General features: G+C 36.6%; 1 protein-coding gene across 7 annotated transcripts in view; it reads left to right on the forward strand.

Moving 5' to 3' along the window:
* PCDH7 (protocadherin 7) overlaps positions 1-12,587 on the forward strand; it is a 340,281-nt gene extending 327,694 nt beyond the window's left edge. For 6 of the 7 annotated variants that reach the window (XM_061379829.1, XM_061379830.1, XM_061379833.1 and 3 more), the window contains one exon: positions 8,241-12,587. In XM_061379829.1, the coding sequence (XP_061235813.1) occupies positions 8,241-8,620 (380 nt within the window). In that variant the 3' untranslated portion in view covers positions 8,621-12,587. The remainder of the gene's footprint in view (positions 1-8,240) is intronic. The other variant, XM_061379835.1, reaches the window with a different exon arrangement.
* Positions 12,588-13,208: the final 621 nt, after the last annotated feature.

The following is a 13,208-nucleotide window of genomic DNA, read 5'->3' on the forward strand; positions in this document are numbered from 1 at the left end:
ACAGTTAAGGATTGGATTGATGCCAAAGTACATAAATGTTGGTAATTATATTAACAGAATTGCAGAGCTGAAGGGAACCTTTAGAGGTCATTTAGTGCACCATTGCTTTCCCAAGATAGGATAGGTAGGATTAGCCATGTTAATGTTACCTTTGGGAGTTTTTCTAGACATTCATAAAAACCTCCGAGTGGTGAAGACTCCATAACATTCCATCACTACATTTATCCTCAATTTTTTTTCTAATTTATAACCTGATTTTTTTGTTGCAATCAAGTCATTATTTTAGGGTTTTTTTCCACTATGGGCATGCAAACTATATTTTCCCACTCTTGCTTTTTAGGTACACAAAAATTGCTGTTTTCTTCCTCAGCTGCCTTCTCTTCTGGCTAACTCACTTTCATTAATCTAGCAAGAGCTTTTTTCAAATGTTAAAGAATCAGTTACCTGCCTCAGATTTATTATGGTATTTTTTTCATTTGCTTATGGTATTTTTATTTGGTTTAGTGGTAGAGGACTGTATAGTATCTCATGTTAGCTTTGAAAATTCCAGTCTAGTCTCTCTTGAAACCTATTAAGTACTTGGACTTTTGACATGATACAGCAGTGAGTCTTGTTTAAGGTACTATTTAAGTGATACTTTTATTTTACTGTTTTTCAAGTAAATTACTGAATGTTCTCACTCATTCTATGTTCCTTCAGAATTCATTATTTTATGGCCTTCTGTCATAGTTTGTCTCACTGTATTAATTATTCAGTCAACATACATGTAAGCATTTCTGTATCCTGAAGTATTATCTTAAGCACTGAAAAGAATTTCAGAATTAGGCATGATATAAATGAGATTAGTGTAGTCCAAAACCAATTAATATATTCATTACTTCCTTGCAGTTGGCATATCTCAAACAGTGGATTTGTGTTTTACTTTATTCAGTAGAAGTGTTTTAGAGATGGCGTGCTCTGTCTCTGCAGAACACGATAATGCCATATTCAGAATGACAGCAGTAGAAGCCTTGGGGCACAAAATGCTTCTTGAGATATGTTCAATTGCTGTTTAACTGTATTTAGCCTAAGGTGCAGAGAAAGAAATTGCTGAGGCCTTCAAACATGTTTAAGCATTTTAATAGTGTCTTGGCATGTCAGACTGTGCCAGAGTACTAACTGAGGTGCAGTTCCTGAATTACTGCAATTAGGAAGCAGGAATTTCAGACGCAGCAGCTGTGTATCACTATAGCTTAGGTGTGTTTTTTCCCCACTTAACCAGTGATTTTCTACAGCATGTACCCTTTCAGCTGTTTTCTGCATTATTCTTCTCTGATCACACAGTCAGTACTCTAAGAACTTTTGGGACTGGTCTTGCTCAACATCTTTGTCGGTGACATGGACAGTGGGAATGAGTGCGCCCTCAGCAAGCTTGCCGATGATAACAAGCTGTGCGGTTCAGTTGCTATGCTGGAGGGAAGGAATGCCATCCAGAGGGACCTTGACATGCTTGTGAGGAGGGCTGATGCCAACCTCATGAAGTTTAACTACGACAAGTGCAAGGTCCTACACCTGGGTTGGAGCAATCCCAGACACAGCTACAGGTTGGGCAGAGAAGAGATTCAGAGCAGCCCTCTGGAGAAAGACTTGGGGGTGCTGGTCACTGAGAAAATGAACATGAGCCAGCAGTGTGCGCTTGCAGCCCAGAAAGCCAACCGTATCCTGGGCTGCATCAAAAGGAGTGTGACCAACAGGTCGAAGGAGGTGATTCTGCCCCTCTACTCTGCTCTCGTGAGACCTCACTTGGAGTATTGTGTACAGTTCTGGTGTCCTTAACATAAAAAGGACATGGAACTATTGGAACAAGTCCAGAGGAGGGCCACGAGGATGATCAGGGGACTGGAGCACCTCCCATAGAAGATAGGCTGAGAAAGTTGGGGCTGTTCAGCCTGGAGAAGAGAAGGCTGCGTGGAGACTTCATAGCAGCCTTCCAGTATCTGAAGGGGACCTATAGAGGTGCTGGGGAGGAACTCTTCATTAGGGACTGTAGTGGTAGGACAAGGGGTGACGGGTTCAAACATAAACAGGAGAACTTTAGATTGGATATAAGGAGGAAATTCTTTCCTGTTAGGGTGGTGAGGCACTGGAATCAATTACCCAGGCAGGTTGTGAATGCTCCGTCCCTGGCAGTGTTCAAGACCAGGCTGGACGAAGCCTTGGTTGAGATGGTATAGTGTGAGGTGTCCCCCCCCCATAGCAAGGGGGTTGGAACTAGATGATCTTAAGGTCCTTTCCAACCCTATTCTGCGGTTCTAAGTCTATTCTGTCTCCAATCACACAGCTCATAAAACAGACAAGCATTTAACATAAAAGCCATGCAAACTGACTGCTGTTTAATTGCATAGTATTGGTGTTTCACTTGAATTTTATATAGTCCACTAAGAACTGTGTATTTGTGTACAGTGTTCAGGAAAAGGTGATATGAATAGCAGCTCATTCAAAGCATGTTCTCTATCATTATGGTAGTTTTTCTTTTCTCACAGTAGTTTGGAACTATTGCACAGCCATTCTTTACAGATCCTCAATAACTGGAACCATGCAGGGATGCCATGGGCCCATCAATGGGGAAAGGCAGCAAAATCTGCATACAGTCATCAATTTGTCATAGATTCTATTTAGAAGTCATCTGCCAATGACTCCTTAGATCCTGTGACCAAGCTTCATGGTTTACAGATGCACTTTCACATGCTGTAGTACTTTATAGCTTCTGTAGTCATATATACTTCTCCAAGAAATGGTCTACAGGTAGGAATGTTTTCTGGGCATAGAATTCTTTCTGGGAATGTTCTCATTATTGAAGCCAGCTAGTATATCATTATTGCGTCAGAGGGTTTTCCGTCTCCAGGGAAAAGTGGAACAGAGCTTTTGACCACTTAAGTACATCTAAAGTCTCTTTTTACCATAGGTTTTGTGTGTGTTTTACAAAAGATAATAATAAGAAAAGCTCCTTGCATCTTTCTCTGAAAGAGTGTATATGCTAGGACCATGTCATGACTGGCTGATAACACGGGGTTTGTATAAAATATATTGTACAAGAATGGTTGTTAAAAAATGCATGGAGCAGGGCCAGAGTGATTGTGCATCCTGGATTATATTTCTGAAATGTGTGTGTACAAAAAAAGCATGTAACTTGCAACATGTACTTTTTGACTACTGTGCTCATACTGTATTTCTCTGTACTTGATTAAATACATTGACCTTCTTTGGTAAGGAATAGGAAGAGAGAAAATAATGGAAAATTGCTTGGGTGGAATATTTTGGTTGTTTAATTTTTTGCTTTAAACTGGATGTGGAACATCATATTTGCTCTCTCCACACTGCCATTGTGATTGACTTCCATTTTTGATAACAGGCAATCCTTCTGGCCCTAAAGCAAGAAAACAACAATCAGCAGAAACATGAGCATGCTTATAAATAACTCCATTCATTTGAATGCTGTTGTGCAAGGTTTTATGGAAAACATAAGCTATCACCCTCTCAGAAATTGATTATAGTTACCAGCTAGCTTTGGAAATTGGTGGTGGAAGCTTATATCAGATACAATGAAGAAATAAGTTGCAGGACCCTGTAAATTAGTGCTCTCCAGGTTTTTTTAAAGATGAAATCTGAGCAGTTGCAAGTGAAATCTGCTTCATAAATACTCAATTCTGAAGTATCCATTCACATGTGCAACTAAAAGCTTGTCTAAATATCTGCATTTTAGGGAGTGGGCTTTCAATGCCTTTGTAAAAAGCGATAGCTAGTTCTGATGTAGAGACATCATAAGAAGAAGGTATGTTTGAAAGTAATGTTCTCCATTGTAATTCCGAAGATAATTTTATGCAAATAGAAGCTTAAATTTGAGTAGTCTATGTATAAGCAGTTAAAACCTAAACCCAAATTTGCAAATTTGCATATGATAAGAAATACTGTCCTTCCAGGTTTACTTTCTTACTAATTAATGATATGATAAAATTTGTATACTAATAACTGGCATTTTAAGCATTTATTTGAGTAAGTTTCCAGATATGTAACTGATAGAAACCTGTTATACTTTTCTTTGATGATTTGCCAGTTGTTCTGACAAACTCTTTGCTGTGTCATATTCCATTAGGTTTGTCAGCTGGCAGGGCGGTTGCTACTGAAATGTTTAACTTTAAACTGAGAAATACTTCCAAAAGCACATCACTTAGAAACAGATACACTTGGACGTAAATTATGCTACAGGACAAGAGGTGGGGTTTTTTTCAAATTCGTGGATTCTTCACAACTATAAAATGTAAAAAGTGGAGCATAAAGACACTACTTTGCAAAAAGAAGATAAATCTATTCAGGGAATTAGGAAAAATACAGTTAATTACTTTGTGGCTAAAGTGGTATGACAGTTTATTCAAAACAGTGGTTGAATCTTTGTTATCTACTGCAGGGTATAGAAAGTATGCAAGTTTTTCTTAACTGACTAGTTTAGGTACTGGTAATAATTTAGTCCCAACAGCACTGAATATTTTACTCATATTCTGAAATAATACACACACATACAAAACATTCTCTCCTTCCCTTCACTGGTTTTCCCCAGCTGAATGCTGATGTTATGTCTGTTTTTTTAAGCAGAAGAGCAGTTAAAATGCAACAGGTTTCAAAACATGTTAGAGTTAATGTGTGCTTAAATGCTGTACTGATTCAAGTTCTTGGAAGAGATGCAAGAAAGCAATGTAGTAGAAAGCTATATAAACTGCATGTGCCAAATATTAATTGAAGAGTGTTTTAGAGGAAAATATATCACACCGGATCTGACAGCCCAAGGGAGACAAGGTTACCGCTGCTTCTCCATGTCCCAAGGTCCAACCAGTATCAAAGATGAGGATGCTTTCACAGTAGGCACACACACAGAGCACACACATACATCAAATATATACACAGTTGGCCACACAGACCACTGACACTCAGAGCACTCATGGGAACACAGGTGAGTGAGGCCACAGTACCAGTGGCCTCATTCTGCTCCCTTCTCCGGCTGGACAGGATGGAAGCCCATTAGTGAGAGCAGACACACTTATATGTATACACATATATGCACACATAATAAAGAGCTCATACCCAGGAAAAAAATAGAAAGGAATTTAATAGGAAGATAGGACAGACAGTGTTGATCAGGTACAGGACACATCAGACAAACTGTTTAGTCAACAAACTATTTATATGTGACTGTCCCTTTTATCCCCTTATATCTCTGTTTTCCCATTCTTGTTCCTCCCCAAATCACTTAAAACCCTCACTTGTTGCCATTTTGGTTCCTCCCCTAAATATTGCATAAGTCCTGTACTATCCCAGACTACTTTTCCCACATATCCCATAATGTGTCCTACATACTTTAGGCAGTAATCTCCCTGTTAAGACACAAAAATGATCTGTAGAGCAGCTGCCAATGACTCACAGTGATAGGTTTCACACCTGGACAGTGGAGCAGATGGCTCTGCTAGGCCCTACCTAGTCCTTGATTTGGGTTCCTTTCTGCCACTATACACACCTGTGCTACCCTGGGCCTGGGCAGAAGGACCTCTGATGGGCTGATGACCTCCGTGATGGGCCTTGGAATAGCTCATCGGAGTACTATTATTTAAGCTGATATTTACCTGCCTGTGTCTCTCTGAGCTCTTTTGTGGTTGTGAAGATAACATTTATCACATAACCCAACAGGGCAAGCCAGCCACATGCTGACTTCGAGGCTGTCACTTCATAAAAGAACACTATAAGGCTGAATTGTACAGCAAGTATTTATGCTTTACAATAACAAATTCTAATGTTTGTCCAGAAGTGAACAGGGGATGTGCTAAAATACAAAAATTGAGTGTGTGACCACTAGTGAGGAAAAGATCTTTTATCAGCCCAAGTAATTCTGGCTCAGTATTTGTTCGCATTGAAAAGAAACCATCAGATATAAGGAGACATCAACTGTTATAATCTGGAAAAAAAAATGGACAACAATAAAACCCCCTTTCCAATAAACACATACTCCAATTGTTAAATAAAGGTCAGACCTATTGCCTTGATAAGCATTTGCTAGTATAATAAGCAAAATTCTAGGAGTAAACATTATGTTTAATGGTCAGTTTTTGGAAATATGGTGCTGTTTGAAGAGTTTATTGAGATTTACATGGAAATGGGATTTGCGCTGTTATAAAAATATTAAAAGGGTTTTTCTATTTAAAAAAATAAATGCACATTAGGTTCATCTCAGCAGCTAATTAAGCTTGTTACCTTTAGGGATTGCCAGAATAATACTAGATTTACCTGACAAATGGAGAATTTTCCTGTTACAGTTCCCATCTTCTGTCTATGTCTCCAGAACACACTCATCTTGAAAACTGGTGGGCTGATAACTGTCCATAGGCTTTGCATTTTTCATTGAAACAATGAGGGAATCATGGCTAAGTCTAAGCACAAAAGCCTTAAAATGTAAAACTGGGGGCAGGGAGGGGAGAAATCTCTCAGTTTCTTCCTCCCAGCCTTACACTTCTCAGGTACAGAGTTACTCAGTTATCTAACCATCAGTACTGTTCTCTTCATCATAATCAATGCCATATTGAAATAAGAAATATTATACAGTACAGCAGATTCCATAAAAATGTTGGCAACTGTTAATAATAAATAATATGCATATTTTTTTACAGCACTGCAAGAAATTTCTAATTTAATGAATGCTTAAATACATGAGAAAATAAGGACAAGATGAACATAAACCTGACTCAAAAGCTTCTTCAATTCTATGAGAATTAAATCTGTACATACTGAAATGTTCTTTCTCTGCGAGCAGCTGTTTTAAATACTTTAAATTAAAACAGTTTACTCTGGAAAAGGCAAAGGATTTTGCATTGCTCTTTTCTTTTTTTTTTCTTTTTTTTTTCTTTTTTTTTTTTAATCTCAGCAGCCATCTTTTATATGAATTTATAAAAAATCCATAGATGGAATTGTCACTAATAAAGAAAACCATCCAGGAGCCAAAATCAAAGAAAGAATAGGCAAAATTGAAGTAACAAAATGAAAGTTGAATAAGCCTTTGAAAGGTATTTTGTAAGGATAACTGGTAGAACTACTGTCCACATAAATGTGTTGTACTGAGGAGGTAGAAAATTGCCACAGCCCCTGTGAAGTACCTTACTGCATTTTCATGTTGAAGCTCCTTCCTCCTTTTTAAGTTTTTTTTTTATAAAAGAAACCTTGAAAGTGCCATCAAGTAAGTCATATAATATGAAAGTCATATCAAATAAACTGGAAAAGTTAATTTACTTGTCAATTTTTGTTCTTTGTCAACTTTAACTATTTGAATATTATGTTGTTGCTTTGTAGGCAGCTGCAGCTATTTCTTATAGATCATAAAGTATGGTATAACTGAATAAAAGTAACATTTTGAATCTTACTTGTTATTTAAAACAGTTGAGGCAGCTTTTTAATTCAGTTGTAATGTGAGTATCAAAAAGCAAAAATTACAAACTGTATTTTTGTCAGGTAGGAGTCAATGCAGTCCCCTGAACTTTGCTAGTTTTCAGTGAAAGCTCTTAAAAGTACACACACACACAAAACAAAACACCTTTATCCATACACGTTAGATTAAGTTTATAAAGAAGGGGTTTTGTATGCTTCAACTAATTTTTGGTTGTGCAATTCATATAACAATTTTTGTACTAACAATGAATGCCCAGTTGTCAGAAATACAAGCAGATATTTATGTTATGAGCATACTGAATTCCATTGTCAATAACAGAGCTCTCACTTGCAGGGCATTGAGCATGGCCATAACTATTTTGAGAGTGCAGGCCCTCACATTCTTTTCATGTAAATGTAAAATATTCTTTAGAAAAAAATCAAAGAAAGGTATTTTTAATAAATTCAATAAAGTCGGCTGTATGGAATTAAGTGTTTAGTTGACTCTCTCAGATATAAAAAAATCATTCAGTACCAAATACCAAATGCTTTTGAGATTGATTTAAAAGTACAAAAAGTGGCTTAATAGTTTTATTTTTCAGTTCTTGAGGATATCTGTACAAATATGCTTGCTGCCATGCACACGTGCAATGTAAAAAAAGCTTCTTAACTGAGGAGATTATTGCAACATTCATACCAAGACCTTTTAAAATACCTTTTGTGAATTTAAAGATTCTCATTTTCACTGGAAGTTACTGTAATATTAGTCATTTGTAAAGACAACTCTATTTTACTTTCAGATTCAAGACCTCTACCAGATGTAGCCCTGACAGGGAAGTGTACCCGAGAATGTGATGAGTATGGCCACTCGGACTCCTGCTGGATGCCAGTTCGCACTTCTCCTGAAAGAAAGCAGAAGAGCCAGCCAAAACTCTCCACTTTTATGCCTGTCGATGAACGGGGCAGTCAGGAAAAGCTGGCCAATGGAGAAGCTTCCCTCATGGGTGATCGCAACAGAAACCTCCTTAACAAAAAGTTGACCTCATCCTATGAGACCTTCAGTGCGGCTAGTTTCAGCAAAAATGAAGATGGCAATCCAGAGGATATTCCCCTTACACAGACAGGGGAATACAAGCCATCTCCTGTCAATACTCTAACTAGAAGAGAAGTTTACCTGTAGGCTAAAGAACAGCCTACATAAAGAGCAGTTTCATTTATAAGAAAGAAATGCAGCAAAAGTCTTAAAATGGAAACAATTTTAACAAAAAAAAAAAAAAAGAAAGAAAAGAAAAAGACAAAAAAAGAGGGGGCCACCAAAGAGACAAAAGATGCAGCTGCAACTTCTGCCTCCATAGCAGGCATTTAATTATACTGTCTGCCTGACTATATTGTACAATGTAGAAAATGTTATTACTTGCATGTCTAATTCCCCCTCTCTGATTTTTATTTTCCTAAATCTATGGTTGCAAATTCCTCCCATAGTAACAAGCTCGATTAAAAAGAACACAACACACTTGTTTCCCCTCTGCAGAAGCATGAGTTAAGCCACTTGTTTTGTTTGATTGTCATCCGACTTGTTGAGGATAACAGGTCAGGGAAAATGTATTCAAAACATATCATCTGAATATTGCTGATCCCCGCCAGGGACAATCCTTCAGAAACCGTACAGATATGGAGATAAATATAAAGGAATACTCATTAATAGGCACTTTGTGAAGACCACAGCTTTAATATTCTCACCTCTCATCTGAGGCTGGAAGCACCAGAAATACATTCAGCCTGAGACTGCAGTCAAAAGCATGGCACATTTTCCTATTATTCATGAACTCTGGTTCTGTTTTGTCCATAGAACAAATGTGTTCTTGCTTGTGTCTCTTTCTGTCCTGCTCTCGTTCTCTGTAATGATTACTTCAAAGTAAACACAATTAGTAACACATATACTGTAGGATATTAATGATAAACTGTTGAAATAATTATTTGGGGCAAGACTAACATCTAGCTGGGAAGATCATAATAACAAAAAGGCCAAAGATCACACAATGGATCAGGGGAACTGCTAAGTATTGGGGCTTGGCTGAGGAAACTAATATATTTACAAATACACACATGTAGTCATAACATACCTTCAGTTACATTTTGCACAGCAGCACAGTTCACAAGCCCAGATGACAATTTTTTTTTCCTAGTGCAGTTCAGTTGAATGCCCAAAGGAACTGATGTGGGGGTTTTTTTGTAAAGACATAGTATGTTGCAGCAGATGCTGCATATGGTATGCTGCATATGCTAGTTCCAGGGAATTTTTAAGATCATGATTAAAAACTAACAGTAGTAATAGAAGGCTGTGTTAATGAGAATGCTTGGTGGGATGGAAAGCGTGGATAATGGGATGATACAGTGATGAGAATATTACAAGTCAAATGCAAAAACTTCTTTTCAGAGTGCAAGGAATGAATCCTAAGTCTTTTGTCATCACTGTTGCAGATTAACAATAATTATATCAAAGATAAAAAGAAGGTTTTCTTGAAACACAAGTGCATTAAAGCCAAGAGAAGTGCAATCCTAAATGGCATCAAGACTCAGAACATTTAGGCTAGATAGAAAATGGTCTGATAAACAGTGGAATCGTACTTGCCTAGCAGGTCAAGAAAAGTTAAGAGGAGTCCAAGCTACCATGATGTGCAAGATCTCTGGGCTCTAACAATTCTCATGGTGAGTACTTCTTCAAAGGAAGAGGAAATGAAACAGTTTTTTGTGCAATAAAAGCAAAAAAACGTGCACAACTTCAACCAGTTGCTTTGTAGCTGAAGCTGTAGTAATCATGATAGACTGAGATCAGACATTCAGACAAAAGCAGCAATCGAACACAGCAAGGACAGGAGGGGGAAAGCATTCAGATCCCTGGCTGTTTAACCAGGTGTTAAGGCATGGCTAGATGGCTCGCTAGTATACTGTAGTCACAATGTAGTTTGGGTAGTTTCCTGCTTTGACAAATTGCATAGAATAACCTTAAAAATTCTAAAGTAGAAGTTGGTAAATCAATACAACTCATCACATTTATCTTTTGAATTCATATGTGCCATTATTGGCTATTTCATTCTCCCCCATCAAGTTTACTTTTTTCAAGTAACATTAGTTTGTGTATAGCAGTTATGATGAATGGGCACATTTTAGAAAGAAAATATTAAAATCAAAGATTAATAAAGATTGAACATTTTTATGTTTAAATTTAAGTAACATGGAGAGATGCAAACTAGTACGTTGTTATGAGACTGCATACAGCAGTTGCCGCTTTGTATAAGTACCTGTTTAAAAATGCTTCTAAAAATGCTTATGTAATGTAAACACATTTTTCTTGCACGTTTCAACAGATTGCACAATTGCATAACACAGATGTTCAACAGAATTTCCTTTAATAAGGTTTTATTTAGTAATACACACACACAAAAAGAAATTAGGTAGCTTGGTTCCATATATTCTTAGACACTTTTTCTACAAAGGCTAATAATACAGGTCATAGAGGTCTTTCAGATTAAATGGATCAGCGGTCACTCACCAATTTTTGCACCACATAAGGCAGTCATTAAATACTTTACGCCTGTGCATCTCCTTAGATCTAAAATGGGTGTGAAAGTCTTTTTTTTTAATTCTATCTATCTACTGTAAGTATTCACAGTAATTCTAGTGGAACTAGCCACTATTAATATGCTGGCTATTCTGACCTGGCATGATACACAAATATATTTTGTGTTTGTATTTTTCCTCTTTATTTGAAATAGGTTACATCCGGTGCCACTCCATAAATAGAGTGCTTTTGTATAAAAATAAACAAATAAAACTATAAAAAATAATTAGGGTGAATGCAAAATATGCAACTGTGCCTTTTATACCTATTATTATGGTAAAATGGTAGCTGGGTTTGGACACTAAGGGATAAGGGGCTATTCCCAACATTTTTTGAACCTGTATATTTATCTGTGTTTATTTTCTCAGAAATTATAAATAATATATTTAAAAACAAGCCTTTTGCCAAACTCAGTTGATGGACCAGTCTTAAGCATTATTAACGCAAGGCTGTGGTTTAAGTAGGTCTTGAGGATTACTATTTTTTTTTTTTAATTACTATTCATGTAGCGTTTGGGATTCTTTTTATTTGTTTTTAGTTCTGCTGCCTGGAAAGCTGTGATCAGTCTATATTATAATTATTTAGCAAGGTGTCACCAGTTAATGTTGCCAGGAAAAACTGACTTTTTTTTTTAATTGCTTTTTAGCCATTATCACATTTCAGTTACACAGTATAGAAATCGCCCTTTTATTTTCATCTATGGGAAACTCCAATGAGCTTTGCATGTATTTTACATTAGGGCACCTTCATAGATTGATGCATTAATATAGAACTTTATATGTATTAGAAAGTTCAATAGCTTTGGTCTGAAATCTAATGCTCATTCTGAATCTCAGATCCACTATGTTTATTCAATATGGTTTCTGACTGGCCTGCTGCCTGAGTTTCAGGAAAAGTTAAACATTATTTTTACGTGGGGAATAAACATAAATGGGATTGAAATGATTGCCTGAAAGGCTACCCTAGGAAGCTGTCAAGCAGGAAGATGAAGAACACGGATAAAGACCTTGCCATAAATCCAGCCATCACCAAACACTGTAAGGAACCTGAACAACAAAATGTTTTTCCTTTTGTTTCCTTGGTGATAAGTGTTTCTTTAAGGAATGAGCAAGATAAAATAGCAATATAAATGAAAGCCCATCAGATAAACTGTATTATTGACTGAAGATCATAAACACAAGCAAGAAGACAACATTCGCCATCTACCTGGGGTATGCTTTCAGACAACTTTTTCCTAAATTTTAAAGCACTTGCATTCAGTGTGGTATGATCTGTTTGTAATATTAATCATTGACTATTGTTCTGCAACTTGGATGTTGATAGTGAAGCAGAGAACAATTTATCATTGTTTATTATGAGTCACTATGCACGCAACTATGCTAAACATGACAAAATGTATTAAACGCTAGTCCACCTCTATTTATGAAATATTTACATAATTTAATTTGGTTTTGTACAGTTTTATGTAAATAAATTGCTTGTCATTTTTGTCTCTGCAAATTAAAATATAACATGTTCAACTGGTTGCCCATTTTCCAGTGTACTTTCTCTAACAGGCTATTCCACTTTTGCCGGATTAAATTACATGCTAGTTTGCATATATAAGCTATATTGTGCATGGCAAAGATGAAACCGGCTTTGTAACTGGCCACATCTTCAGCTGAGGTTTTTATCAGTCTAGAGAGTGAAATTCAGTAGAGATTATTATCACTCAGGACTGCATACAGCTATTTTTGCAGTAGAAATAAAGTACTTGTAACACTAGCTGCTTCCAATTGCTCTTCAAAAGGGCTTCTTCTTAAGGCGTGTTTAAAACATTCATATTAAAGGGAAAAAAAAGTCTTAAGTAAAAGCTCAGGTATTTCCATTATGGAATGGCAATTTTCTAATTATCAGCAAGGTTGTTATTTTTTTACAAGTTTACAAATATTAACAAATCCTAAAATGACAGTAACGAATCTATGGTGAAAAGAATAATGCAAGTAATGCAGCATTTCAGAGCAAAATTTGAAATTAAAACCTCCAGCTCTTTCTAACTGTGAATCAAATTATCCATCTCAGCATAACAATAGATCAAGAACAAACCCTCCTCAAGAAGGAATGTCTAAGAAGTAGAAAGATTTAATCCCTTAGCTGTCTGTATCAC

This window comes from Neopsephotus bourkii, unplaced genomic scaffold (assembly GCF_033783945.1).
Source record: "Neopsephotus bourkii isolate Nb327-2 ecotype Australia unplaced genomic scaffold, CSIRO-AGI_Nbou_v1 NB_1780, whole genome shotgun sequence".
NCBI classification, from domain to species: Eukaryota; Metazoa; Chordata; class Aves; order Psittaciformes; family Psittacidae; genus Neopsephotus; species Neopsephotus bourkii.